The following is a 26,444-nucleotide window of genomic DNA, read 5'->3' on the forward strand; positions in this document are numbered from 1 at the left end:
GTTAACACATTTTTCTGCTCCATCCATCTCCATCTCCTGGCTGACACTGGATTTATTATCCGATCTGGGATCAGCAGCGGCAGGTTAGACGAGTTCAGTGAGGGCCTTTTAGAAAATCTGTTTAAATTCTGTGCTGGGTTTCCATACATGGATTCCTGCAGTGAGTTCTGAGCTGTGTTCTTTCATGGCAGACCTGACAGTTAGTAATCCAACCTTCCTCATGGTAGAGCCTCATTCCAAGCGCTGTTCAACTTCATTTTATTTGCATTCTGTGCCACAGTGCAACACAGTAAAGGACTTTACTGGAGTACTTCAATAAGATTCCTTGAGTTACTGAGCCATTGACTTTGCAAACATGAAATTCCCCCTAGTGACGACTTGCACATCATTCCAGTTCATCAAATGTTTGTGTTTCAAGTCGAAAAATCTGTAATTTGCAAAATCTGAAAGTCTACTTACTATATTTCTGGGCTAACAGTGACTTTGCAGCTGTTTCATAATTCAGTGTATTCAGTGGTTGATCTTGGATTCCTCCTGACACTAACCCTACCGTCAAGCATGGAGGTGGCGGTATCATTCTACTATCAACTGAACAGACTCAGACTTGTTACTTCATCAGTCCTCAGGTTTTTGATGGGTTTCAGTCAGGACTTTGGGGAGACCAGTCTAGAACCTTCATTCTAGCCCGATAGAACTGTTCCTTTACTGTTTCTTTACCACTAACTGAGTCATTTAAAGTCATTTTGGACAGATTTCAAGTCATTTCTGAGCCACTGTTCAGTATTAATGACAGAAAGAAGCTGTAAACGTTGCTAAATGATCACTGCAGCTCTTCCAGGAAGCTGAGGAGGTTCCTGTGTTTTTTTATTCTAAAGCTTGATTCCCTTCATGGTGGCAGTAATTGGTAGATATTAGGAAAAACCATCTCATACAGTTTGGCCAGAGCTTCTTGCCATGACTGAATGTTTTCAGTCTGGAAATCAGTCAAGAGAAAATAAAAATGTTTCTTTGAGGATCTAACAGCAGCTGAGACCAAAGACTTGGACGGAGCGGTTGATCCGGCTGTCTGGCTTTGAACCGGCTTCATCATGTTTATGTGTGATTGTGTTTGGGTTAAGTTGCATATGTGTGTGTCTCTGTGTGTGTCTATGTGTGTGTGTGTGTCTCTGTGTGTCTATGTGCATGTGTGTGTGTCTATGTGTGTCTATGTGCATGTGTGTGTGTCTATGTGTGTTGGCCTTGTTTCCTGTTAGTATTACAGAATCTTACTGCTGTTTATTCTGGAAACTGCTCCCTATGTCCAAACCGGCCGCTCCCTGTCCCGGGTCAGTCGTCATAAAACATGTTTGGCTGCCGGGGCTTTAATAGCTGCTAGCGAAGGGTGTAATCTTCAGCCTGACATCGGGGCTGGAAGGCCAGGTTTATCTGAGACGCTGAAAACACAATAAGAACACTGACATGTAATTTGGAGCATAATAACAGGATTGTCCTTGTAAAAAGGATTCATCCAGAGACGCTTTAATGCCAATAATTTGCCCTTATAAACCTGGAATCAGTGTGGAACAGGTGATCTATCAGGTGTGAGGAGGAACTCGGAGCATAATTTGCCATCAAATGCTGGATCAATGAAGTAACTGCTGCTGTGTCATGAACAAAAGTTTCCGTAAACTCGTAAAGACCAAACGTATCATGGTCTGTAGCTGCTTTAAAGTGACTTCCTGACTGGTTGGTCAGTGGTTTGTTGTCCAGGTCTTTGCTGAGTTTCCCACTTTAGTGTTTTAGTCTAATGAATGTTTAAAGTCAGTCCTAAGAGGAGTCACCAGCTGTAGTCGACTGTAACTGACTAATGAGAAGGTAAGAGGCCATGCCACTAAGAAAATTTAATTAACACAACTTTCTACATCACCAAGGCTGATAATTCAAGCAGCTGGATGGACATTTTTGTCACCAGGCTCATTGATGATTAGAAAACCCGTGTGTAGTGATGTTAGCACATGGATAAAAGTGGGAGTTTTCATGGAAAATATGAAATTATCTGGGTGACCCCAAACTTCTGAATGATAGTCTTAACAAGTGTATGGAAGCTTTATGCAAATCTCTATTTAAAGAAACTCTTATTGTTTCTGCTGCTGTGTAGAAGTGCAGGTTTTTGTTAAAGGAAATAATATGAAACACAGCAGCTGTTTTGAGGTGTTTTAATGTTTCTGTAGAATCCAGAATTACTGTCAGTGAAACCTGATCAACATCATAGTTTCAGACATTAACTGGACATGTTTCAGATCTCTCTGAGTGGAACAGATCCTGTGTGTCAGTATGTTCTGTAGTAGATACCTGTGGGTGGTGTAGAGCCACATGAGTCACCTGGGGGATGCTGTGTGATGTTGAAAGACCCAAAATACTGGAAACGTCACCGACAGTGCATCAATCTGATGTACTGTGTGTTCAAAGAAGTGTAAAAGATCACATCTGATATGAGAGAGAAGTTAAGGAAGCAAAAGGCATAAAGGTTTTGTTGTGATGTTGCAGAGTTTTGAGGCTTTAAAAGTTTCTGTTGGTTTGATTCTGGAACAATCTGTGCAGAAATGTGAAAAAAAAGGCCCGAAAGTCTGGAAACTGCTCCCCTTACTGAAAACTGAGAAAGAAGTTTTACTGCTAGTATGAAGCTTGTACTGAGCAACAACATGTTCTCTTCTTTCCCAACTCTTCATGCTGAGTTTCTCTTTGGGATTTTAGTTATGAGAAGCAGAAATATATGGAACTCTGCTCTAAATGTTCAGGTTAAGGGATCAGTGACCTGCAGGACCAACCCAAAGCTTCGGCACTGAGTTTAAAGGCAGAACAACAGGAAATGTGTTGAAAATCAACAGGAAGTACAGACAGATAGATCCACTGTCAGGGATCATTAAAGCAGTACACGTTTAACACGTTTTCTACTGTATATTAATGGTGTCAGATTAGTGTTTACTCAGCATTTCTGTGGGCACAAACCCTCATAAAAATGCATGGTTTGGCTGTTCTCCAAGAATATTGTTAATTAACCATGTATTGACCACAGAATAAATTCCTCTGAGCACCAACAGGCGGCTACAACCCGACTGGACAGCGGGATTGGTCTTTGGGAATAATAGAACTGTTGGTTCCTGGTAACAGTTTTGGTTGCAAACATCCTTAAGTTCCTGAAAATATCAACAAAGAACAATCAACAATGTGAGCAAGAGAGAGTTCAGATATAAAAAATCCAACTCTGATTTAAAGTATCTGCAGCCTGGGGTTCAGTTTCATCTCATCATAAATTCTAAGTTCTTTCAGTCAAGAGAAGGACATTTATCTCCACTTCTTCTCTGTTCTTCAGCCCAAGTTTTTGCACTTTAATTTTATTCTCTTGTTGGAAAAGCCCTCGGATTTGTCCTCCCAGTAGTTATATGTCAAATAAAACTTTAGGAAATCCATTTAACTTCATACGAGTCCTCCACCAGTAGCCGGCTGCGATGGTTTCATGGTTGCTGTCTTTGGCAGCGTTCTGGTTTATTTATGTTAATGATGCATGTGTCTCAGAGCGGAGGAGTCATATTTTATATTAAAAATGTTAAACATACCTTCTCTAAAGTCTCAAGACGCATAATTTGTGGTTTTTGCCGGGAACTTCAAGGCTAAACCCAGTGAATGGTGCTGCTGGGAAACAGTATTTGTGGTGAACCAACCTTCCTCCAGTAATCAGAGGTTAATAGATGAACGTTGTCTTCTCCGGTTTACCCTCGTTCTGCTTGTTTACGCAGCGATTTTCTACTGTCGAGATGTTAAATCTACTCCCTGGGATCTCCCAGCGAGACGCCCACATTTAGTAATCAAACCACTTGGTTTTGTGTTTAACTCCACTCCCTTTATTGCCACTTAATCTCAGAGAGACCACACAGAACTGTAAAACCCCAAACCCCCAGAGTGGGAGAGCCGAGGTGTGTTTCCTCGTTTCAGCATTTCATTTTACAGCACAGATCTGCAAAGATGACTCCCTCAGTAATAGAACGGAAACACCAGGAAGACAGACTCAGGCTCTGCTATACGTCTTTTTTACCAACTTAAAGACACAAAGTGAAGTCCAGCATTTAGTCTGATCCTTCTAGGAAATGATTTGATCTTGTTTTTCTGCTCTTGTCACCATTAAAATCATCTAATGCTAATTAATTAGTGGGGAACAGCCTGTCAGAAATCCTTTAAAACCAGCCAGACTTCATTTCTTCCACACATTTGAGCCTCATGTGCTTGTAAACTGAACAATTAGCAGTAGATGTAGATTTATTGGACTCATAGCTAAGACAAATTTCTGGTTTTGTTTGGGTGCAGAGAGGAGTTGATGTAAAGACCTGGTTTAAATCAGCTCTGCAGAGACACTCGAGGAAACGATCAACAACGTTGAGTGTCTGAAGCGATGTTTAGAGGGACGCAGGCCACACACACAACAGCTGATTTATTACATGCATGAGCTTATGAAACCACAAAGACATCAAGATGAGACGACAAACATGCAAACCAAGGCAAAGAAACACAACAACACTCTTAAATCTACTCCAGCTTTTTAAATCCAGCAGGATTCAGATTCAGAATTCCTCTTGTCCCCCCCTCCAGGCACTGCTATGACTTTGACCTGGTTAATGTGATCCGACCACTTCCATCCCTTCCTTCCGGTCCCTTTTCCAGCTGCTGTTGTTGCAGACAGGAAGCAGGAAGTAGTCATGCCCTCAGCTTCCTGTCGACCTCCTCTGTGTCGTATACAAAAGTCTTGATACTTCCTCAGTCCCACCTTCTGTTCTCTTTCTATTGTGTCATTGAGGATCTTTTATATTAAACACTTGAACCAGACAGTTTTTCTGTCTCCAGTTTATGTTTAATGTACAGCAGGTCTCTATATTAAACCTTTTTCATGTCATTTCAGAGAAGTTTGATCATTTTAGTACAAATTCATTATGACTTCAGGTCATCTTTATGTTCTCATCTTAAATCAACCTGTTTTTGCTTTTAACTTGTGAGTACTTTTAATTTTTAGTTAATTAGTACTTCAGATGCTGTTGTTTTATTCTGAACCTGTGTAATGGGCTGATTGTCCTTTTAATTAAATCTAATTATGTATCACTGATGTCTGTGTTTTCGAACTTTTATATGACATTTTTGAACTGGATTCAACCTGTTTTTTTATCCTCTATTTCTACATTTATTATAAATCTTCATATGCATATTGCAGTATTTGTGCTTGTGTGTGTTTTACATCTTGGTTTCAGGACCAAATGAAAAAAGAATCGCTGCGTTCTGAGCGGCTATTGTTTTAGAAGGTTCAGGTGGTTAGAAGTTTTTATTTTCTCTTCTTGAACTGGATCCGTCTCGTTTTTCTTTCTCCAATTCTCCATTTCATGGCTTTCTCATTGCAACAGCTCAGAGTTAAATTCAGATTTATTGCTGGTGTCTTAATCACCTCCTTGTCTTCTCCACCAAACAAAGACTTCAAATCAAAACCCTGAAGTTATCAGGAATTCCTTTGGCCCTAAAATGAAGAAACTTGTTGAACATCATCGTGTTTCTTTGGCCAACATCCAGAAGATTGGAGATAGGAGTCCTGATCAGGCTTATCACACACCAGCTAATAAAACTCTTGACTTGGCCCTCATGACAACATGTGGGATCAATAAACCCAGTTAAGAAATCATTTTGGTTCTGTTCAGTGCCCCGAAAATCAACTTATCTGAAAGACTGGATTTATTTAAGGGCCTTCTGCTATGATGTGGCTTTTTAATAGCAGTTTGCATGTGTTTAACCCTCATGTCGTCCTGTAGGTCAGAATTGACCCGTTTTAAAGTTTGAAAATGTGGGGGAAAAAAATTCCCAGTGAAACTTCTGATGTCCACATTTTCAACATTTTTGGGAAATCTTTGAACATTTTTGGTGGAAAAAAAGAAATGTTAAAAATGTGTCTTAAGAACATTCATATAAAAATCAACCAAAATCCAGTGAATTTCACTGGATTTTGGTTGATTTTTATGTGAATGTTCTTAAAGAAAATATCAGAAATTTTACTGATATATATGGAATCACTTTAGATATTTTTAGGATTTTTTTGGAAGATTTTTACTCGTTTTTTGAAAATATTTACACAAATTTTCCTGCCAAATTTGGGGAATTTATTTATTTTTTTGAAATAAAATTTTCAAGGGAAACTTTTAAGGAATTATTGGAATTTTCTTCCTGAAGGTTTTGCAAATTTTCAGAAATTTGGGGAATTTTTTTGCAGAATTTTTGGATTTTTTTCAGACAAGGAAACAATATTTTTTGGTGCCTGTAAATGAGGACAACAGGAGGGTTAATGTGTCATATCTGCATTCAGGGCAGCATTCTGGATTTAGACACTTTAATCTCACTGCTGCACTGATAAAATAGGTTTTTAATGAGAGTAGACGCTACAAAAGAGCTGTTCCAGTGACTGTTTGACTGATTTGTTGACCTTTCTAGAGTTTGAATCTGTCTGTTTGTGTGTTTTGCAGACCGAATGCGCCAACTTTGTTCGCCTCCTGCAGCCCTACAACCGAACTCACCTCCTGGCCTGCGGTACCGGAGCCTTCCAGCCCATGTGTGCCTTCATCTCTGTGGGCCACAGAGGAGAGGTAAGAGGGGTAAATAATGGCTGTGGGCCTACGATGCCTCTCCATGCATCAGTCATCCATCAAACCACACATTTAGACAGTCAAATACCCAAACACACCCACAAAGACACACACAGGCAAACACTCATATTGTCTGTGTTGGCAAAAACCAACATTCATTTGGTGTTTTTAAGGAAAACTCTGTGGTTTTCAGCCGTCACTGTTGCACCAGACCCGTATTTTAGTGTCTGTACACTGAGCTGCTCTATTTCCTATTGGAAATATTTGGAAACTGTAAATTATTTGCAGTTTTTTTAGTACTGTGGAGCTGAATATTCAGTCTTGGCAGGGTTTTTTTTACCTTTAGTTACTGTTGGAAACTATATAAATTTTAGCTGACAATGTAAAACTCTACACAGCTGCCTAATCACATTATTTGAGTTTGGAAAGATGCAGGAAAAAAGGTCTTTAGAGCTACACTTCTCACTGCTGCATCTTACTGTAAAACAAACACTTTACTAACAGCGTTCACCAATAACTTTTAAAGTTACTTATATATCCAACAGACATGGAGCAATGTGTATTTACTCACATTTTAGCTCTGGTTTGGTCTCTTGGTTCTGAAATGATTCTGGGTTAAACCACCATGTAGTTAGCTGTTAAATCTTCCTCCTTTTCATGCTGGGAGGGCTCCAAAACACTGGGTTACAACACGTTAAATATCGGCTTTACAATGAATTATTTCCTATTAGATTGAGAATTATGACTTCACATATGTTGCTCAGTGACCCATAAAGTGTTAATCAGACAGGTTCTGTTAACCTTTGGAGCCCAACAAACACACTTTGCGTCCAAATGGACATTCCTTCTTAGTTAAATTGCTCACAAAGTATTAACTGTAGTAAAGTGCAGCACAAATCAAATGAAACTCCACGATTTGACTTTTCCAGCACTGCTAGTTTCTTGTTTCTTCTACGAAGACTCAGCAAAAATTGTTATTGTGAATATATATCAGATTTACCCATTTTTTTTCACTTCATTATTGTTTGAATCACCCATGATCTTGTCCTTGCATAGATACAGAACGCTTTCTAAAGAAGTAATCACATCACAAACACAAAAGAAACGTATGCAAAGTAATATCGCTAATAATTTTTTCACCAATTTTTGCATGAATAAATCACAAAGTTCTCCTTATATCACAACAGACTGCACATCAGAATTAACAGCACAAGTTCCCTTTTTCATCCTGGTAGTCATTTCTCTGTTAATAAAGCCTCTTCTAGTAATCTCGTTTTAAAAATTACAGCAAATTTCGAAATTGTGTCCAACTTACATCCCACTTTGTACAAACAATTATAAATTCTTTTTGCACAGAGTAATTTGCTTTTCCTTTAAAATATTTAAAGCTGTGGTCAAAAGGTGGAAACAAGTCTGTCAGTAGTCTGCTATGCTTGACTCAATAAAACAATGATATTTATTTCCCTAAAAGCACAAAGAATATATATATATATATATATATATATGTATGTATATATATATATATATATATATATATATATATATTAAAAAATATATTTTTTTAAGTTGCTAAGTCATAAAAAATCATAGACAATCTCCCTAACAGTTATAAAATAATATTTCTGCTACGATTAAGTACATGTAAATATATAGCACTTTTCCTAATACACTACCATATTTTCCTTGACATGAGAGCTTATATAAAAAACTGAAAGTCTTATCCTGTCTAGATTCAGATAATGAAATTACTTTGAATATAGCCGCTGGTCCAAGCAGAGTCCTGAAACTATGATAAAAACTCTAAGGTTGGTGTTTCTGCCTTCTATACTGAATTATTGGTGCATTGTAGGAACATAAAGTATCAGCTTTCATCATAAATGCTGCATATAAGAGCTGATCTGATGATAGGACTCTGTGGAGGAAACCAGTCTAATGGAACAAACATGCTCGCTGCCAGTTTGCTTTTCCATTAAAGCCAGCAGCTCAGACCGTCTCAGGTCCGTGCACAGATCTCCAGGGTTTAAGGTTAAGTCTCAACAGGCAGCTCTGGCTTCGGTTCTTCTGTGGAGCAGCTCAGCTTCAGCTTTAGAGCCTCTATGCTTCTTTTCAGCTCACTGGGACCCTCTGCTGAGGTTCACACTTGGAGCCGTTTAGAAGACACAAATTGATGAATGGAGCCATTAAGACGGACTCCAGCTCCGGGTTTTACGGCCCGGCGGTGCCCAGCGGGGGGGGGGGGGGGTCAAACCGGGCATGAGGAGAGGGAGGGAAGGCTGGAGGTTGGCACCGACTGGAGGAAATGAAACAGTAGGAAGGTAGAGAGCCAACTGTTCAGAGAGAGTGTGCATAGAAAGGACAGAGTAGTACAAGGAATACACTGCACTATTTCAGGTTCTCTCATGGATCTAGAGCTCAGCAGCATGGGTGTTCTCCTACATGCTGCCATGTTCTGTTTCCATCTCAATCCCTCATCCTCACTGTGGTTTCTGGCTTTAAAGCACATCATGAACAACGTCTCTGTCTCCTCGTGTTAAACCAGTTTAACTAATATTTGTTTAATTTGCCCCATCTGTGTGTGTTTATAATATGTTTATGACAGATTGTGTGTGTGTGTGTGTGTGTGTGTGTGTGTGTGTGTGTGTGTGTGTGTGTGTGTGTGAGTGTATCTGAGTGTGTTTAAAATGACTGGAACAGGTTATATCAGCTGTATTTGTGTTAAAACTCAGCTCAGTTGCACCAACTGCTGGTCAGAAAGTCTGTCTGATTGAATGGAGCTCCTCCATTTATTGAAGCAGTAGTTAGCTGGTGGTGAAACCTCTGTTTGTCTGACCTCTCCAGACTGAGACCGAACGCTGGACTCTGGGTGGGATGATCTCTGACCTTCTAGGTGTTTCATCTCCGTTAGGGGCAGACAGTCCTCCTATCTCTTCCATACCACCCTGTCTCTTCTGTCTGTCTTTGTTTCAGTTTCGTCATCTTCTAAATGTGGAGAAACTCTTCTACCATTAAAGTTTTGATAAATTTATTGACATTGGACTTCTTGTTATCGGTCTTTAGTGTTAATTAATCCAAACTATGCTTCCTGCTTTACCAACCACCTGCTGTTTCCTCCAGATGAAAAGCAGAGTCATTCATTTTCATATCTGAACATTTTCAAACATTTTTCCAAAACCACCAAAAGCATTTTCAGACTGGTTTGCAATCAAGTTGAATTTCATCTGGCCAATCAGAAAGTACTCACATTGCAGCGTTTATAAAAAACATTCACCATCCTTGAAAGTTCCGCCCTTCATGAACCTACAATCTTTTGGTCTAATTCCGTCTCTCTCATCCATCTGTCCACATCTATAAACTTCTGTCCCTTCAGTGAATGACTCGTTGCTTTAACAGCATCGTAGATGTGAAAATAAACCGACGACGTGAAGAAGACGAGACCACACGCACACATTCAGTCAAACCAAACACATGACACCAACTAGAACATACAAATACATAGAGACACAGACAGAAACACAAACACAATGAGAGACACCAACAGCCAAACATAAAGACAGATATATAGACAGCGACTGATGCAGAAGGAAGCAGATACGAGCCCCTAACAGCAGCAAAAAGGTGGAATCAGAGCTGCATATTGGAACTTTTAAAGTTCTTTTCAGGTAAAAGAACTATTCCTTGCTTAGTGCGAAGCCTCCCAGTGATGGTAGATGTTCATGAAAACCGCTGGAGGCACAGATTGAGCCGTTGTTTGAGTCCAGCAGTGAATAAATCTCCTCAGCAGAGCAGCTTTAATGTGGACACAAGAGGCTGACAGAATATTCACAATTAATTGCTCATAAGCCGTTGATTTATTCATCCGGTGCGTGTTTGGATGGAAACCCTAACCCAGACTGGACATGAATGATGTCTGTTCAGGCTTCGGCTTCTTCTACTGCCTTGTTTCTACTCATTTTATTTGGCATTTGCTCTCAGTTTTTCTCCATAATTGTTACCATAATCCCTCAGAGTCATTTTTTCCTTTCCACTATTTTCTCATCTCTGTCCATCTTTTCTTTTGCTGAGAAAGTTTTCACAATATTTAGCAAGAAGAAATTAATTAGCGATGGGAATAAAGATAAAAAATGGGATTTAAACAACAAAAGAAAATATAAATCAGAGAATGATGAACAGAGACAGATGATAAAAGATGCTTTGACTAGAGCAGAATGAATGAGGCCAGTCATTATTTAAATAGACGGAGGGAAAAGTCCAACATCCAGTCAGTGGCTCTGCTGCTCGTCCAAATTAGCTTTAAGTCGACTGAAGTGAATCCAAACTGCAGATTTTGACTTTTATATGTAGAAGAACGAGACTGAATCTGTCGCTAGCTTGTATTTGGTTACAAATAAAGAAGAAATATGCATTTGAAATGCAGGAGCTCAGACAGATGATTTAAATAATCACATTTCTGGTTCATTTTCTACATTTTATTCCCTCCTGAGGCGTCGACCTGCATTTCATCAGAACATTTCAACAGGACTGGACAAGAGAGGAAGAGCAAAGAGCAGAAAATGGATGTTTGCTTAGTTTAAACCAGTGGAGCAGTTTATCGGATTTAAACTGAAAGTCTGTTTGCTCCTCTTTGTCTTAAATGCTCCGTGTTGTTTTCTTAAACTGATGACAAATAGTTTCCTGCTTCAGTCAGAAGTGAATTTCATCCATCCATCCATTATCTATACACCGCTTAATCCTCACTAGGGTCATGGGGGGGCTGGAGTCTATCCCAGCTGACTCAGGTGAAGGCAGGGGACACCCTAGACAGGTCACCAGTCTGTCACAGGGCTACATACAGAGACAAACAATCACTCTCACATTCACACCTACGGGCAATTTAGAATGATCAATTAACCTCAGCATATTTTTGGACTGTGGGAGGAAGCCGGAGTACCCGGAGAAAACCCACGCATGCACAGGGAGAACATGCAAACTCCATGCAGAAAGATCCCGGGAAAGCCGGGACGTGAACCAGGGACCTTCTAGCTGCAAGGCGAAAGTACTAACCACTACACCACTGTGCAGCCCAAGTGAATTTCAGTTAAAAAAAAAAAGTTTCATTTTTATGAACCTCAGCTTATTGACGTGTAAAAGGATGAATGCATCTCTAATTTAATATCTCTAATTTAACAAACAAATGTCTGTAAACTTACAGAATTAAGACTTATTTTTTCAGTTAATTCTCACTAGTTTTATCTAATTTTAGACATTTACAATATTAAACTTTAATGGAAGAGTTTTCTCTATTGAAAAAATAAAATAATGATACTTTTGCAAGTTTATTTTAACTGTCTTTTGTTAATTTTCTTTACATAAATAGATTTTTTATTATTATTTACAGTTATGGGTTTATTGAGAGTTTACATGTCTAATGTAAAACAACCTATTTTCTATTTTTGTAATTTTTGTTGATTTTATTTTATGATGAGTACAATTCTGAAAAAAAATTCTGTAAATAAAATAAAAAATAATACTTTTTTTCACAGTGCACGTTTACCTCTGGTAGTTAAATTCTTAATTTATTGAGCGCCTTTTTAACATACAAAAAATAAATTAAAATGTCACATAAAAAGCAGAAACCCAAAGATGCACCAGAAACCTTCAGTACTGTTTTAAAATCCACAATAAAATCCTTAAAAAGCTGTTAAAAGTTAGTAAAATAATCTGGAAAAAATCTGGAAAAAAAAATTAAAATGACAATTTTCTTATGAGTGCACTTCACCTCGAATAGGTAATTCTTAATTTGTTATATGCCTCTTAAAACATATTTTTTAAATCATGTAAAATGTGAAATAATAAATCGAAGTCCAAAGATGCAGGTACAGTTTCAGGAAGAGACTCCAGGAACATTCAGTTCAATTTTTTAAAAAAAATACACAATAAAATCCTTAAAAAGTGATTAAAAGCTAGTAAAGTAATCTGGAAAGAAATCTGTCAAATTAAAGACAAAAAAAATCTATTAAAATTACTTTTTTTTTAAAGTGCATGTTTACCTCTGGTAGTTAATTTCTTAATTTATTATATACCTCTTAAAACATTAAAATATCATATAAAATGTAAAATAATAAGTAGAAGCCCAAAGATGCAGGTAGAGTTTCAGGAAGAGACTCCAGGAACGTTTAGTTCTGTTGAAAATCCACAATAAAATCCTTACATTAAAGGGTTATCTCTTCCTTGTTGTGTTATTAGGAACAAACCAACATTAATACTGTAAGAACAGTGGATCCAGTGGTTCATTTTCAGAGACAGAAAATAATAATTCTTCTGTCAAAATCTAATTTGTCTGTGTGTCTGCTGATTTAAACTGAACGCTGGATTCCATTAGGTTTTATTTTGGCGGGGTGGAAGGTTAAGTAATGGATCAGACAGAGGTTAACCACTAAACAAAGCAGCTTTTTACAGCTTAAATGACACAAATGTGTGTGTTTCTGAGGTCCAGTACTGGGGGTCTGCTGTATTTTCCTTGGCCTGGTGTCTCAGGGTGTTTCTCGGGGTTTCGCTGCTCTGCTGTGTATTTGTTCTGGCACAGTTTGGCTGCAGTGACTCTGACAGAATAATCAGCTGCACAGTTCCTCCTGATCACCCTGAGATAACGCAGACGCTCTGAAGCCTCCACAGAAAACCTCAGCAGAAAACCTCCACAGAAAACCTCCACAGAAAACCTCCACAGAAAACCTCCACAGAAAACCTCAGCAGAAAACCTCCACAGAAAACCTCCACAGAAAACCTCAGCAGAAAACCTCCACAGAAAACCTCCACAGAAAACCTCAGCAGAAAACCTCCACAGAAAACCTCCACAGAAAACCTCAGCAGAAAACCTCCACAGAAAACCACAGAAAACCTCCACAGAAAACCTCAGCAGAAAACCTCCACAGAAAACCTCCACAGAAAACCTCCACAGAAAACCTCAGCAGGGCTTCGTGATGTTAAGTTCTGCAACCAGAGAGGAGCTGGAAAAAGAGGATGAGGAACGAGAGCTGAAAGAGACGGAGATGGAGAGCAGAAATACGAGACAGAGACAGGATGGAAGTGATGTAATAGATGAGGAAAGACAGATTTACCAGGAGACACAGTGAATAAAAACACATTTACTGAAAATATCCATCAAATCTTAGACATCTTGATTAAGATGTTTATTATTGAACAAAAGTTGTTTAAAAAAAGTAATTTATCGGTGAAAAAATTTATAATCATAAAATCTGGTGAAAATTCCACATGAAATCCTAATAAATCACACTGATCAGGACTGGAAGAAAAAACAGCTTTGTTTTTTTTTCCTATGTAGATCTGTAATACTTTAAATATAGATTAGATTCAACTTTACTGACGTTGCACCGAGTACAAGACAATAAAATGCAGTTTAGCATCTAATTAGAAGTGCAAATGGAGTTGAGTCGTGCATTTTTGTGGTTGTTTTGTACATTTTTGTGGCCATTTTCAGTCTGTTTGTGGTAATTTTAGGTGTTTTTGTAGTCATTTTACAAATTTTTGTAGTTATTTTGTGTCTCGTCATTTTGAGTCTTTATATGAGAATTATCAGTTTTAATGAGTCATTTTGTGTTTTTCTGTGGTCATTTTGTGGCATTTTTTGTCATTTTATGTGTTTTTGTAGTCATGTTGTGTTTTTTTGTGGTTGTTTTGTGTGTCTTTGTGCTCATTTTGTTCCATTTTTGGTCATTTTCAGACTGTTTTGTGGGCGTTTTGGGTCTTTTTGTGGTTGTTTTGTGTGTCTTTGTGCTCATTTTGTTTGTTTTTTGGTCATCTTCAGTCCATTTTGTGGGCATTTTAGGTCTTTTTGTGCTTATTTTGTATTCCTTTGTGGCTGTTTTCAGTCTGTTTATGGTAATTTTAGGTGTTTTGTGGTAATTTTGTGTGTCTGTGGTCATTTTTAACTTTTTGTAGTTGTTTTGTGTGTCTCTCATCATTTTGTGTCTTTATATGAGAATTATCTGTCTCATTTAATCATTTTGTGTTTTTCTGTGGTCATTTTGTGCCCTTTTGTGGCCATTTTCAGTCTGTTTTGTGGGCATTTTAGGTCTTTTTGTGGTCATTTTGTGCATTTTTCTAGTCATTTTGCACCCCTTTGTGGCCATTTTCAGTCTGTTTGTGGTAGTTTTAGGTATTTTGTGATCATTTTGTGTTTTTCTGTGGTCATTCTGCGCCCTTTTGTGGCCATTTTCAGTCTAAAATGTCAACTATGATACAAAAAGTCCCACAGTTTTATATTAACCCAGTTAGACGTCCACTCTAACACCTGTAGAAGACCTTCCAGAAGCTACATGTGGATCACATTTTTTTAAAAAGTCAGTTGTCTCTGGTTATTTCCTGGGATCTATAGAATATTCCAGCGTACACACAGCTTTAATCAGCTCGTATAAATGCAGGAGTGTTGCTGTAGAACCCAGTGTGTTCATGATTTCCACAGCAGTATTTTTATCCGGCTGACTTCCATGTCATCATCTCCCCTGTGATCAACGTTCAAAGACTCGCCCACCTCCTAACAATACTCCATTGTCTATTAGAGGAACAGAGAGTTCACTGTGAGGGCGTTTAAATCGGTAACACGCATCCAATCCAGAATCCACCGGAGGTCTAGTCACCTTCTATTCCTTCTGAAGAAGGAGTTGACTGAAGAAGGACTGAAAACAAAAGGACTTCTGTCCACATCCACCTGACAGATCACACAATCCAAGGATGTGTCTGCCAAAGTTTGTCAAGAAACCGAAGGACGAATCAAGAATCTGCTGCTTTAATTACTTCCTTACTTTTACAGTCGGAAAGAAAAGACTCCAGTTTAATCCTCCCGTTGTCTTCATTAATGGGCACCAAAAAATATTGTTTCCTTGTCTGAAAAAAATCCAAAAATTCAGCAAAAAAATCCCCAAATTTCTGAAAATTTGCAAAACCTTCAGGAAGAAAATTCCAATAATTCCTTAAAAGTTTCCCTTAAAAATTTTGTTTTAAAAAAAAGAAAAAAACCCCCCAAATTTGGCAAGAAAATTCCTGTAAATATTTTCAAAAAATGAGTAAAAATCTTCCAAAAAAATCCTAAAAATATCTAAAGTGATTCCATATATATCAGTAAAACTGCTAATATTTTCTTTAAGAACATTCACATAAAAATCAACCAAAATCCAGCGAAATTCACTGGATTTTGGTTGGGGTTTTTTGTGAATGTTTTTTTTTAACATTTCTTTTTTTCCACCAAAAAATGTTCAAAGATTTCCCAAAAATGTTTAAAATGTGGACATCAGAAGTTTCATTGTGAAAATATATATTTTTTCCACATTTTCAAACTTTAAAACGGGTCAGTTTGACCCGCAGGACGACATGAGGGTTAAATCAAAAACATTTCATGAATCCAGTGTTGGTTCTGTTTATCACTTGGCCACAGAGAAAGAGGAAAGGTTCCCATGTAACCGTTGTGGAATATCTCTTTATATTTTATCAGCAGCTGCAGTGCGTCCATTGATTTTATGGCCTCCGGAGTCCAGAAATCTGCAACTGTCAGTGTCTTTTATTGTGGATAAGATTTCCAGGGCGGTTTTTATTTGATAAGCGTGTTGTGAACTCTGCGTTTCTTTATTCCCCTCCTCGCTCCTCAGCCTTAAAGGGAACTGTTTTTTTCTGGGAATCTGGTGGGAAACAGCCGGACTCTGGCAGCTCCACTGATCCTGCATTTCATCTCATCGCAGACGAACTCTGCTGGTCTCAGACGGACGCAGAGTTCGGTGAAAGGACAAATTAATGGGAAACAATGCGGTGAAACTGAAACTAGAGGCTGTTCTATTTATCTGGGTGGACAAAGAAAGAGCTCTGGGTTTGAGAAATTAACCCCAACAAAACATCTGGGCTGGTCTGCAGCAGATCATTCATCTCAGGTGTTTGTGAAGCAGAAAGCAGAAGGTTGAGGGACTTTTTTGAACTCAAGTCGAGGGTTTCTGCTGTTGCTGGAGAAGAGATGAACACTAAGTTGATGAATTCTGTCTTAGAAAACCCACCTGTTGGATTTAATGACGTCTGATTTCCTTCCCAGCATGTCTTCACCATGGACCCTCTGAACGTGGAGAACGGACGAGGGAAGGTTCCTCATGATCCCAGCTTCCCCTTCGCCAGCACCTTCAGTGGTACGTCCAGGTCTCCGTCTCTAAACTGGTTTTAAATGGTTTATGGAGCTAATCTGGCCAGATTCTGTTTCCACAGAGGGTTTGGCAAATATCAGTAATACTGGTAAATGCCAAAGATGGAAAACTTAGAGAAAAATGAACAAGAAGAAACAAAAAATTCAAACAGAAAGATTTAAAGACCCAGAAAGGTTGGTCTTTTAACTCAGCTTTTCATAATAAAATATCAGTTTACTGCATTAGCAGTTTACTTACAAAATACTCTGTAATGTCAAAATGAAATCAGGTTTCTACAAAGCACATCTAGTAAATACTAAATACACTTTAAAAAATTTTTTTATTTAATTAGCATTGCTTCGTAGAAATCGGTTTTCACTTTGACATGAAAGAGTCTTTGATTGTAGTTTTTTTTTTTTTCAAAAATTCCAAATTAAATTGGCCATGATTCAGTGTTGAAAAGCAGCAAAAGAGCACAACTTCATGGGCGGTAATATATTTTTCTTTTAATCGCAGTGTGTGGTTGCTTATTGAATAAATGTTCTGTTGTCTTATTTCTAACATGGTTTCTGTCTAAAAATAGTGTTATTAATTCCTACTGTACTGTAGTTGCAGCCAAAATGCATCTACTAAATAGTAGATACACTTTTTCTGTTTCATATATTTATTTAATTGGCATTACTTCAGAGAAATCTGTTTTCACGTTGACATAAATGAATCTTTTTTTGTAAATTTTTGTCCAAAAAGCCGAATTAAATTGGCCACAATTTCATGTTGAAAAGCAACAAAAGGGAGGTAATACTTACTATTGCTGTATATGGTTGTTTATTGAACAAATGCATCATTATGTTATTTCAAAAATGGTTTCTGTGTAAAAATAATGTTTTGATTAATTAGAACAATACATTCATTCATTCAACTCAGAAATTTAGGGACATAGAAGGCGTTTCCTCTTTTAACTCAGTGTTTTACAATAAAATATCCCTTTTATAGCTTTCCCTGACTAATCTGTCCTATTAGCGTCTCCTTTTGTGTAGTTCTGCTTCCTCTATCTGACTGTCAGAAACACCAGATTAGTTTTTACCTCCCCTCTCCTCTCTGTTATATTCTGACATGATAATAACTCTGAAAACAGCGACTCAGAGAAACGTTCTTTGGCTCCGTGTGGCTCATAAATTCACACCGAGGACCTGTGCTGAGCACCTTCAACACTTCTGGCTGTTTCTCCCTGAATGTCGTTGGCTGTTTACTGCAGCCGGTGATTTACGCCGCTGACAGATAAATCCTAGGAGCCACTGAGGGTGGAGGTCTGTGTGTGCACGTATGAGCGTGCACGTGTGTTTAAACCTCCTTTTCTCTGCAGCTGGCCGCTTTCAGTATCAGAAATGATCCCACGATGTGTTGTGTTTGGCAGGAAACGTTTAAACTGGAGCCAAATGTTTAGTAGTTTGGACGTTAGCAGCGATACCCGGCGGTCTGATGGAGGCAGAACAACACGGGAATCTGTAAATTATAAAACAGAGTGGCAGATCTGGAGCAGAACATACAGGACAGGAATATTCAGCCTCAGTTTATCATTTCCACATTACAACTTCCAGATCACTGATGTCTACGAAAAGGCACAAAACTTTTATGTTACAGGTATCTGGAACTGAATGATGTAATATTTTACTTTATGATCAAAATGACAAAAGTCATACAAAAAAGACAAAAAAACCAACAAAAACAAGACAAAATGAGACCAAATGACATTAAATAAAACAAAAAGAGACAAAAAATTTGACTAAAAATTACAGTGACAAAAAATGGACATGAACAAGACAAAAAATCACAAAAAAGAAACAAAATGAAAAAAATGAGACAAAAGCAATGAAACAAAAAAGAGACTAAAAATTTAAAGTGTTACAAAGCAACAAAAAATGAACACAAATGAGACAAAAAAACCCACAAAAAGACAAAAACGGCACACAAAACAACAAATAAAGCAAAACACAAAATGTCAAAAATAAGACAAAAATCACAAGTGAGACAAAAAGGAAACACAAAACGACTAAAACTTGAGACAAACGACAAAAGTCAGACAAAAAACAACAAAAACATGACAAAAATGAGACACACAACAACTTGTCATGGTCTAGAAATGATTTTAAATTTATAGTTTTACTAATTTACAGTCTGCAGTCTGGAATTTTTACACTTTCTAAAGCCGTATCGTGATGAGATTTAATAACTGGTTCAGCAGATATTTTGGCTTCTTCCAGGTCCATTAGATTGTGCAGATTTCCAACATCAGAAACTGATCAAACCAAAGATTCTCACTAATCTTTGCATACATTCATCTAATTTAGAATTCATTCATTTTTAATTTTAATTCATTTTTAAAGTGGTGAACAAATAAAAGTGACTTTTCAGAGACGTGTGTTCAGATCAGCGCAAGAAACAGAAAGAAAGAGAATAAAAAATGACGATAATGAAACCATAAAACTGGATGAAAGTTCATCAGTTATCAGTTTTCTTTTTTAATTTTCTCAAGATTTTCTCCCAGAACACTGTCAGTTCACCTCCACAGGCTCCTGCCGACACGTATTACTGATTTCTGTCTGTTTATGTTTGCTTGTGAGATTATGGGATGCCATATAAGATGACTGTAGGCGTGTGTGTGTGTGTGTGTGTGTGTAATGTAATAGAGGATGTGTGTGTGTGTTAATAATACCATTATAGCAGCCAAATCAAATAAGAGGAATTAATTTTCACCCACAGGAGAACATCGGAGACCAGGCTGGGTTTCTATAATAGCTGGTAAAAATGAAAAACACATGAGATTTAGAAAATAAATCTGCTTGTTATTATTATTACTCATCAGCTGTGATTCTTTTCACTCAAACTGTTCCCAGGTCAGCTGAGGGATAACTCCTATATCTAAGAGAGTTTTTGAAACAAATATCATGTGAGAAACTAGTGAAGGAAACTTTGGGGATCTTATTTCTACTCTAAGGATTTTTCTGAGTTGTTAAATTGAAAATCTCTTTGGAGGAGGGGCTGAGTAGAGTTGGGTTTCAGATTGCTCTCCCACTGAGTTCTCTATTGGATTTGTCCAGTTTCCTCTTTTCTGCTCTTCCTGTTCCCTTATTTGCCCAAACCATAGGACCATAATGCTCCTCTGAGCCAAACTTTCTTTATTTTCCCAAATCTCTTTTCATTCATTGCTTCTGTTCCTCACAGCCCTCTCCGTTCTTTTCCTTCCTTCCTCACAGTATTTAATCGTATTTTAATTCTGCAGGTGGTGAGCTGTATACCGGACTGACAGCAGATTTCCTGGGCAGAGACTCGGTGATCTTCAGGAGTATGGGAGAACGTTCCACCATGAGGACGGAGACGGACCAGAAGCTCCTTCATGGTACTGATTCACTGAATATCCAAACACAGAAACAAGAAGATCTCAACTCCATCCTTGGTTCTCAGAGTGTTTTTTTGTCAGTTCTACCACTGAGAGTTACTCACTGAACCTGGAAACCTTCTGCTGGGTTTAAAAATCTTCTTATCTCCTCACCTGTGGAACAAATTTCCTGAACACCTGAGGTGTGCTCACCCAGTTAGTAAATCAATCAATCAATCATCCTTCCTCTTCCTCCTGCAGACCCCAAGTTCATCGCCGCCCACCTCATCCCAGACAACGACGACCGAGACAACGATAAAGTCTATTTCTTCTTCACGGAGAAAGCCACCGAGGCGGGAGACCGGGAGGGAGCTATTCACACCCGGGTGGGACGAGTGTGTGCGGTGAGAAACTCCACAACTTTTAGTTTTTGGCCTCGTAAATGATGACGTTCTATTAATCCTCCTGTTGTCCTCATTTACAGGCACCAAAAAATATTGTTTCCTTGTCTGAAAAAATCCAAAAATTCAGCAAAAAAATTCCCCAAATTTCTGAAAATTTGCAAAACTTTCAGGAAGAAAATTCCAATAATTCCTTAAATGTTTCCCTTAAAAGTTTTAATTTTAAAAAAATCCGCCAAATTTGGCAAGAAAATTATTGTAAATATTTTCAAAAAATGAGTAAAAATCTTCAAAAAAAAATCCTAAAAATATCTAAAGTGATTCCATATATATCAGTAAAACTTCCAATATTTTCTTTAAGAACATTCACATAAAAATCAACCAAAATCCAGCGAAATTCGCTGGATTTTGGTTGATTTTTTTGTGACTATTCTTAAGAAACATTTTTAACATTTCTTTTTTCCACCAAAAAGTGTTCAAAGATTTCCCCAAAATGTTGAAAATGTTGACATCATAAGTTTCACTGTGAAAATATGTTTTTTTCCCACATTTTCGAACTTTAAAACGGGTCAGTTTGACCCACAGGACGACATGAGGATTAACAGTTGACTCTGTCTCGCTGCTATCCAGCCTTCCAGATCATCTTCTGAGATGTCCCCCACTGAGATCTACAAGAATAAAGCACTAAACATTGACAGATTAGATTTTAAAAGCTCAATAACAAAAAACAATGTCCTACTTACCCCAAAGACCTCCGTTATACGCAGATAGACAGATTGAAGGGTTTTCTGTTGTGGCTGAAGCCAGATGGTAGCTGATCCACATATTGAACCTCTCTGAGGCCAAACAATGGCCAAAATGACTTTAAAGTGTCTTCAAACTATTAGAATTTTCTTTACAACATTGGAATTATTCACAGTTTTATAAATCATTGGTGGTCCTCAGCGGTGGATTTGTAGTAGGATCACAATCAGCTGACGTAGTGTTCACTGGTTGTCATGGTTACAGTGAAGTCGTGCCGCTATCTGGCAATGATACAGAAATCTTTAACCAATCCGTGGATCCAGACTATAAGCTGCATCACTGCTAAAATCTAATCACTTGGTCCTTGAGTGATTTCTGACCTTCAATGGAAATTTCATCCAAATCTGTTAGTCTATTTTAGAGAAATGTTGCTGACAGACAGACAGACAGACAGACAGACAGACAGACAGACAGACAGACAGACAGACAGACAGACAGACAGACAGACAGACAGACAGACAGACAGACAGACAGACAGACAGACAGACAGACGGTGATCATCACATTACTCTGTTGGGTTCTTTCGCAGAGTAAAAAAGTGATTTTTAGAGGAAACAAAACTGGAGGTTGTGTAGAGAAACAGGATTATTCAACTGCACTTGGTTCTTCAAGACGTTTCTTGAAGAACCTTCAAGAGAAAACTTCTCTTGAAGATGTCCTCGTCACATATCTCTGCCGTTCCTTGGAGTAGATATCTATAAAAGAGTGCACATAAACACACATGGGTTTCCTTGGAGACGGAGCCAGAAAAGTTTCTCAAGCTTCTCAGAGAAAATCTTGAACCTTGCATCATCTTTCGTATCTCTGCTGCTCTTCCTTCTCTCCTCTAACTAGTGTTGCAGCATCTCCTCCTCGTTTTCTCCTCAGGCTGATATGAATACCTGTCATCACTTCTCCCATGGATCCGCCTGCCAACAAGTCAATTATCACCACAGATCCTCATTACATCCAAACACACCACTTATTCTGCAAAACACCAGGGACCGTCTACAGTTTCCCTATTTATAGTGTCTAATAAAGACCTGCAGCTCCATGGAAACAACCACGACTAGAAGTAGAAAGACAACATCTGAAAGCTGATTTTCTTTGATTACCAGCATTACAGAAAAACCTGGAGTCAGCATGTACGTTATTCCACAAGCTTCCAGGTGTTACCAACACTGGAAATAAAGGTGACTCTACAGATATTTAATTATTTACTTTCTTTTTTCACAGCCTGCAGTTTGCCTTCCAAAAATCTTTGAATTCTTGCCACTAGATCATTGGTTGCAGCTGAGTTACGAATGGAGTGAAGTTTTGTTTTGTTTTTTAAAGAATCCAGTTGGAGCATGCCGTTTATTTTTGGTTAAATCTTTAAACTAAAACATGCAGAATGAAGGGACAGAAACCACAAATGAGCTGGAAAGTTCACAATCAAATAAATCACTCTTTTTTTTAAAACAGATTTTAGCTCAGAAATGCTGCAGTTTTACACATTTTGTAAAAACAACACGACACTCAAACACACTGATGGGATTAACTTAAAGGTTTATCTTCATATTTTACACCAGTGTAGGAATTTCAGAACAGGTAGTAAAGTTAGGATAAACCTAAAAAAGTCCCTATAATTATATTAATATTTATATATAACGCAAGTAGAACTCCATCACTATTTATTACACTGAATTCTTACATTTCTATTTTCTAAAAACTATGAACATTTTACACTTCATGTTTAAACTTTTTCTGCTTTTGTTTGTAGTTTTAGGACTTATTTTTCTACTCATGTTTATGTATATATTTTTTTGTACTGCTTCTATTTCTAAGACTTTGAACGGGGGGAACTGTAATGCAAACAACCAGGGAAATATTTCTGATTCTGATGTAATTCTGATTTATTTCTGAAATATCTTGTTCATCAGCAGACACTTGATACCTTACTAACTCTCACTACATCTGACTTCACTTTGAGCCTGTTTTCTATAACTTTAACCAACTAATTCCACCGTTCGGCTCCACAAACACACTGAATACTTTGTTTGTATGTTTAGGATCACTGTCTGTCTTTATCGTCCTAAAACTGGGGAACCATGAATAAAATAAGGCCCACAGTCCTGCTGTGTTTGACCCCATATCGACAGAAATGCGTTAAATCTCGGAGTCAGTCGGTGTCGTTTCATTCCAGATGCAGCTTAGAGCCAAAACTATGAATGATTAGTGTTTGGAAATAAACATGCAGCTGTGTTTTACAGATTTTTTTTAATAGTTCTTATTTCTATATTTTCTCTCAGAATGACGTTGGAGGCCAGAGAGTTCTGGTCAACAAGTGGAGCACCTTCATCAAAGCCAGGCTAGTGTGTTCTGTAGCCGGACCTCACGGCATCGACACACACTTCAACCAGCTGGGTGAGACACAAAACGACACACAAACATTAAGAACGCCATTTAACAAAGACGCTAACCAGCATCGTCTCCATGTCCAACAGAGGACGTCTTCCTGCTGAGGACCAAAGATGAGAGGAACCCAGACGTCTACGCCATCTTCAGCACCATCAGGTGAAAACAGGAAGCTTAATGTGTTATAATCTGATTTAACCCTCATGTCGTCCTGTGGGTCAAAATGACCCGGTTTACAGTTTGAAAACGTGGGAAAAAAAATCTATTTTCACAGTGAAACTTCTGATGTCCACAATTTCACCATTTTTCGGAAATCTTTGAACATTTTTTGGTGGAAAAAAAGAAATGTTAAAAATGTTTCTTAAGAGCATTCACAAAAAAATCAACCAAAATCCAGCGAGTTTCGCTGGATTTTGGTTGATTTTCATGTGAATGTTCTTAAAGAAAATATTAGAAGTTTTACTGATATATATGGAATCACTTTAGATATTTTTAGGATTTTTTTTGAAGATTTTTACTCATTTTTTGAAAATATTTACAAGAATTTTTTGCCAAATTTGTGGGATTTTTTAAAATAAAACTTTTAAGGGAAACTTTTAAGGAATTATTGGAATTTTCTTCCTGAAGGTTTTGCAAATTTTCAGAAATTTGGGGAATTTTTTTGCTGAATTTTTGGGATTTTTTTTCAGACAAGGAAACAATATTTTTTGGTGCCTGTAAATGAGGACAACAGGAGGGTTAATCAATAATTATTCGACCAGCAGTTGTTTTAATTACTAACCAACAGGCCTTCAACGCTGATGATTTAGTTTAATGACTTTTCCTAATTTAATGGGCACAGCTGGGTAAAACTAAAATTAACATGATGATATGTTTTCAACGTCCTGTACACGTTGTATGTATCACAGTTCTTTGAGGCTTTTAGCTCTAAAACATATAAGAAATATCAACATTTTACACCAGGGGTGTCAAACTCATTTTCCACATTCAGTCCAGTTTGATCTCCAGTGGACCGGACCAGTAAAACCACAGCATAATAACCTAGAAATAACCACAACTCCACATTATAATCACAGCTATCTGGAACTGAACAATCTAGGATTTTACTTTATGATCAAAACAACTTGTCATGGTCTAGAAATTATTATATTTATAGTTTTACTAATTTACAATCTGCAGTTAATGTCTTCTCTGGAATTTTTACACTTTGAGGGCCGGATTGGACCCTCTGGAGGACCACTTTTGGCCCACGGACCTCATGTTGGACATTCCTGGTTTACACAGCTTGGTTCTGGTTGTGTTGGATGATACTGAAGTCACTATGACATGCAATTTTATTATCTTCAAAAACCTTTAAGGCCCTGAACTTTTTGAAATTGTGTTGGTTTTTCCTGGATTCACCATAATTTATGTTTCTATTCTTGATAACAGAAATCGTTTTTCATTCCAGATGTTATAGAGAACAAAAACTTGTGCTTTGAAGTAATACAAAGTCATTAAAACACCAAAAAGAGATCTCGCTGTAATTTTCGGTTGGGATTTTATTGTGATCTGCACATTTCTGGTATTGTGGATGTATGAGGGGACTGGATGGGAGTGGTGTTATTTACTCAGTAGTCAACAAAAAGACATAAAGAACCCGACACACAAACCTGGGGAACAATTTTAGTTCTAATAATTTTCTGGAGGTTTTAATTGCTGGAGTCAAACTGACCCCAGGGATAAATTTGAAGGTAATAAGAGGGATAAATAGTTACAGCATCAGACATGAAAAAGTCTAATTATAGTTCAATACATACAAGAAATATGATGAACGGAAACTGCAAAAATGCCAGAATTCACACCAGATTGATGACAGCATTCTCTGAGTCACCACTGTCTGGTGCATCAGCTGTATATATATAAAGTCTACAGATAATCCAGATTAAATTATCATTCAACGATGCCTAAAACATGAGAAATACAAGATGATGAAGACAGTTACAGCAAAAGAATCAACAAAAAATATACAAGCTGTGTCTTCACCAAAAACTGCAACAGAAGAGGCAGGAAACTGGTCCCAGTGGTCTAATGATGGTTTCAGAAGCTTCTCCTTGGTATTTTTAGGTGTTTAGTTGAGCTTCTAGCTAAAATGTTCCATCCTGACTCCCAGAGCTGCTTATATGCTGCTTATATTTAATTAACTGCATGATTTTTTGATATTTCTAGAGAATTATCAATCATTACATCTAAACCAGTGCCATCTTAAAATCTAATTTCTTGTTAACATCCGGTGGTTTAACTTCCCGCCCTGCTGAACGGATGTAAAGGTGATCTTCATGGTGAGTTAATCCAGCATGATGAGACATTTATATTTCCCTTCTGTTGTCCTCAGTAACGTGTTCCAGGGCTTTGCTGTGTGTGTTTACCGCATGGCCGACATCAGAGAAGCCTTCAACGGACCGTTTGCTCATAAGGAAGGTCCTGACTACCAGTGGGGAGCTTATGAAGGCCGAGTTCCTTATCCGAGGCCAGGCGTGGTGAGTCACTGTTTACTAACTACAGGAGGTGCTCGGTTTACCACGTCCTCGACTTACAGCGTTCATCGTTATGTCAGAACTGGTTACTGGAACTAGGTGATGAGTGGAGCGGATGAATACGGCGTCACATGGCGCTATAAGGCAGCTTTGTTTTAGGACTGATTCTG

At 37.9% G+C, this 26,444-nt stretch overlaps 1 protein-coding gene across 2 annotated transcripts in view; it reads left to right on the forward strand.

Annotated features, from left to right (window-relative positions):
- The window catches only part of sema3bl (sema domain, immunoglobulin domain (Ig), short basic domain, secreted, (semaphorin) 3bl), an 83,318-nt gene that overhangs the window by 36,689 nt on the left and 20,185 nt on the right, over window positions 1-26,444 (forward strand). For both annotated transcript variants that reach the window (XM_055012826.1, XM_055012827.1), the window contains exons 4-10: window positions 6,528-6,647; window positions 16,717-16,807; window positions 20,082-20,198; window positions 20,439-20,581; window positions 23,653-23,767; window positions 23,848-23,917; window positions 26,133-26,277. In XM_055012826.1, the coding sequence (XP_054868801.1) occupies window positions 6,528-6,647; window positions 16,717-16,807; window positions 20,082-20,198; window positions 20,439-20,581; window positions 23,653-23,767; window positions 23,848-23,917; window positions 26,133-26,277 (801 nt within the window). The remainder of the gene's footprint in view (window positions 1-6,527; window positions 6,648-16,716; window positions 16,808-20,081; window positions 20,199-20,438; window positions 20,582-23,652; window positions 23,768-23,847; window positions 23,918-26,132; window positions 26,278-26,444) is intronic.

The sequence above is a fragment of the Amphiprion ocellaris genome, chromosome 8 (genome assembly GCF_022539595.1).
Source record: "Amphiprion ocellaris isolate individual 3 ecotype Okinawa chromosome 8, ASM2253959v1, whole genome shotgun sequence".
Classification (NCBI taxonomy): Eukaryota; Metazoa; Chordata; class Actinopteri; family Pomacentridae; genus Amphiprion; species Amphiprion ocellaris.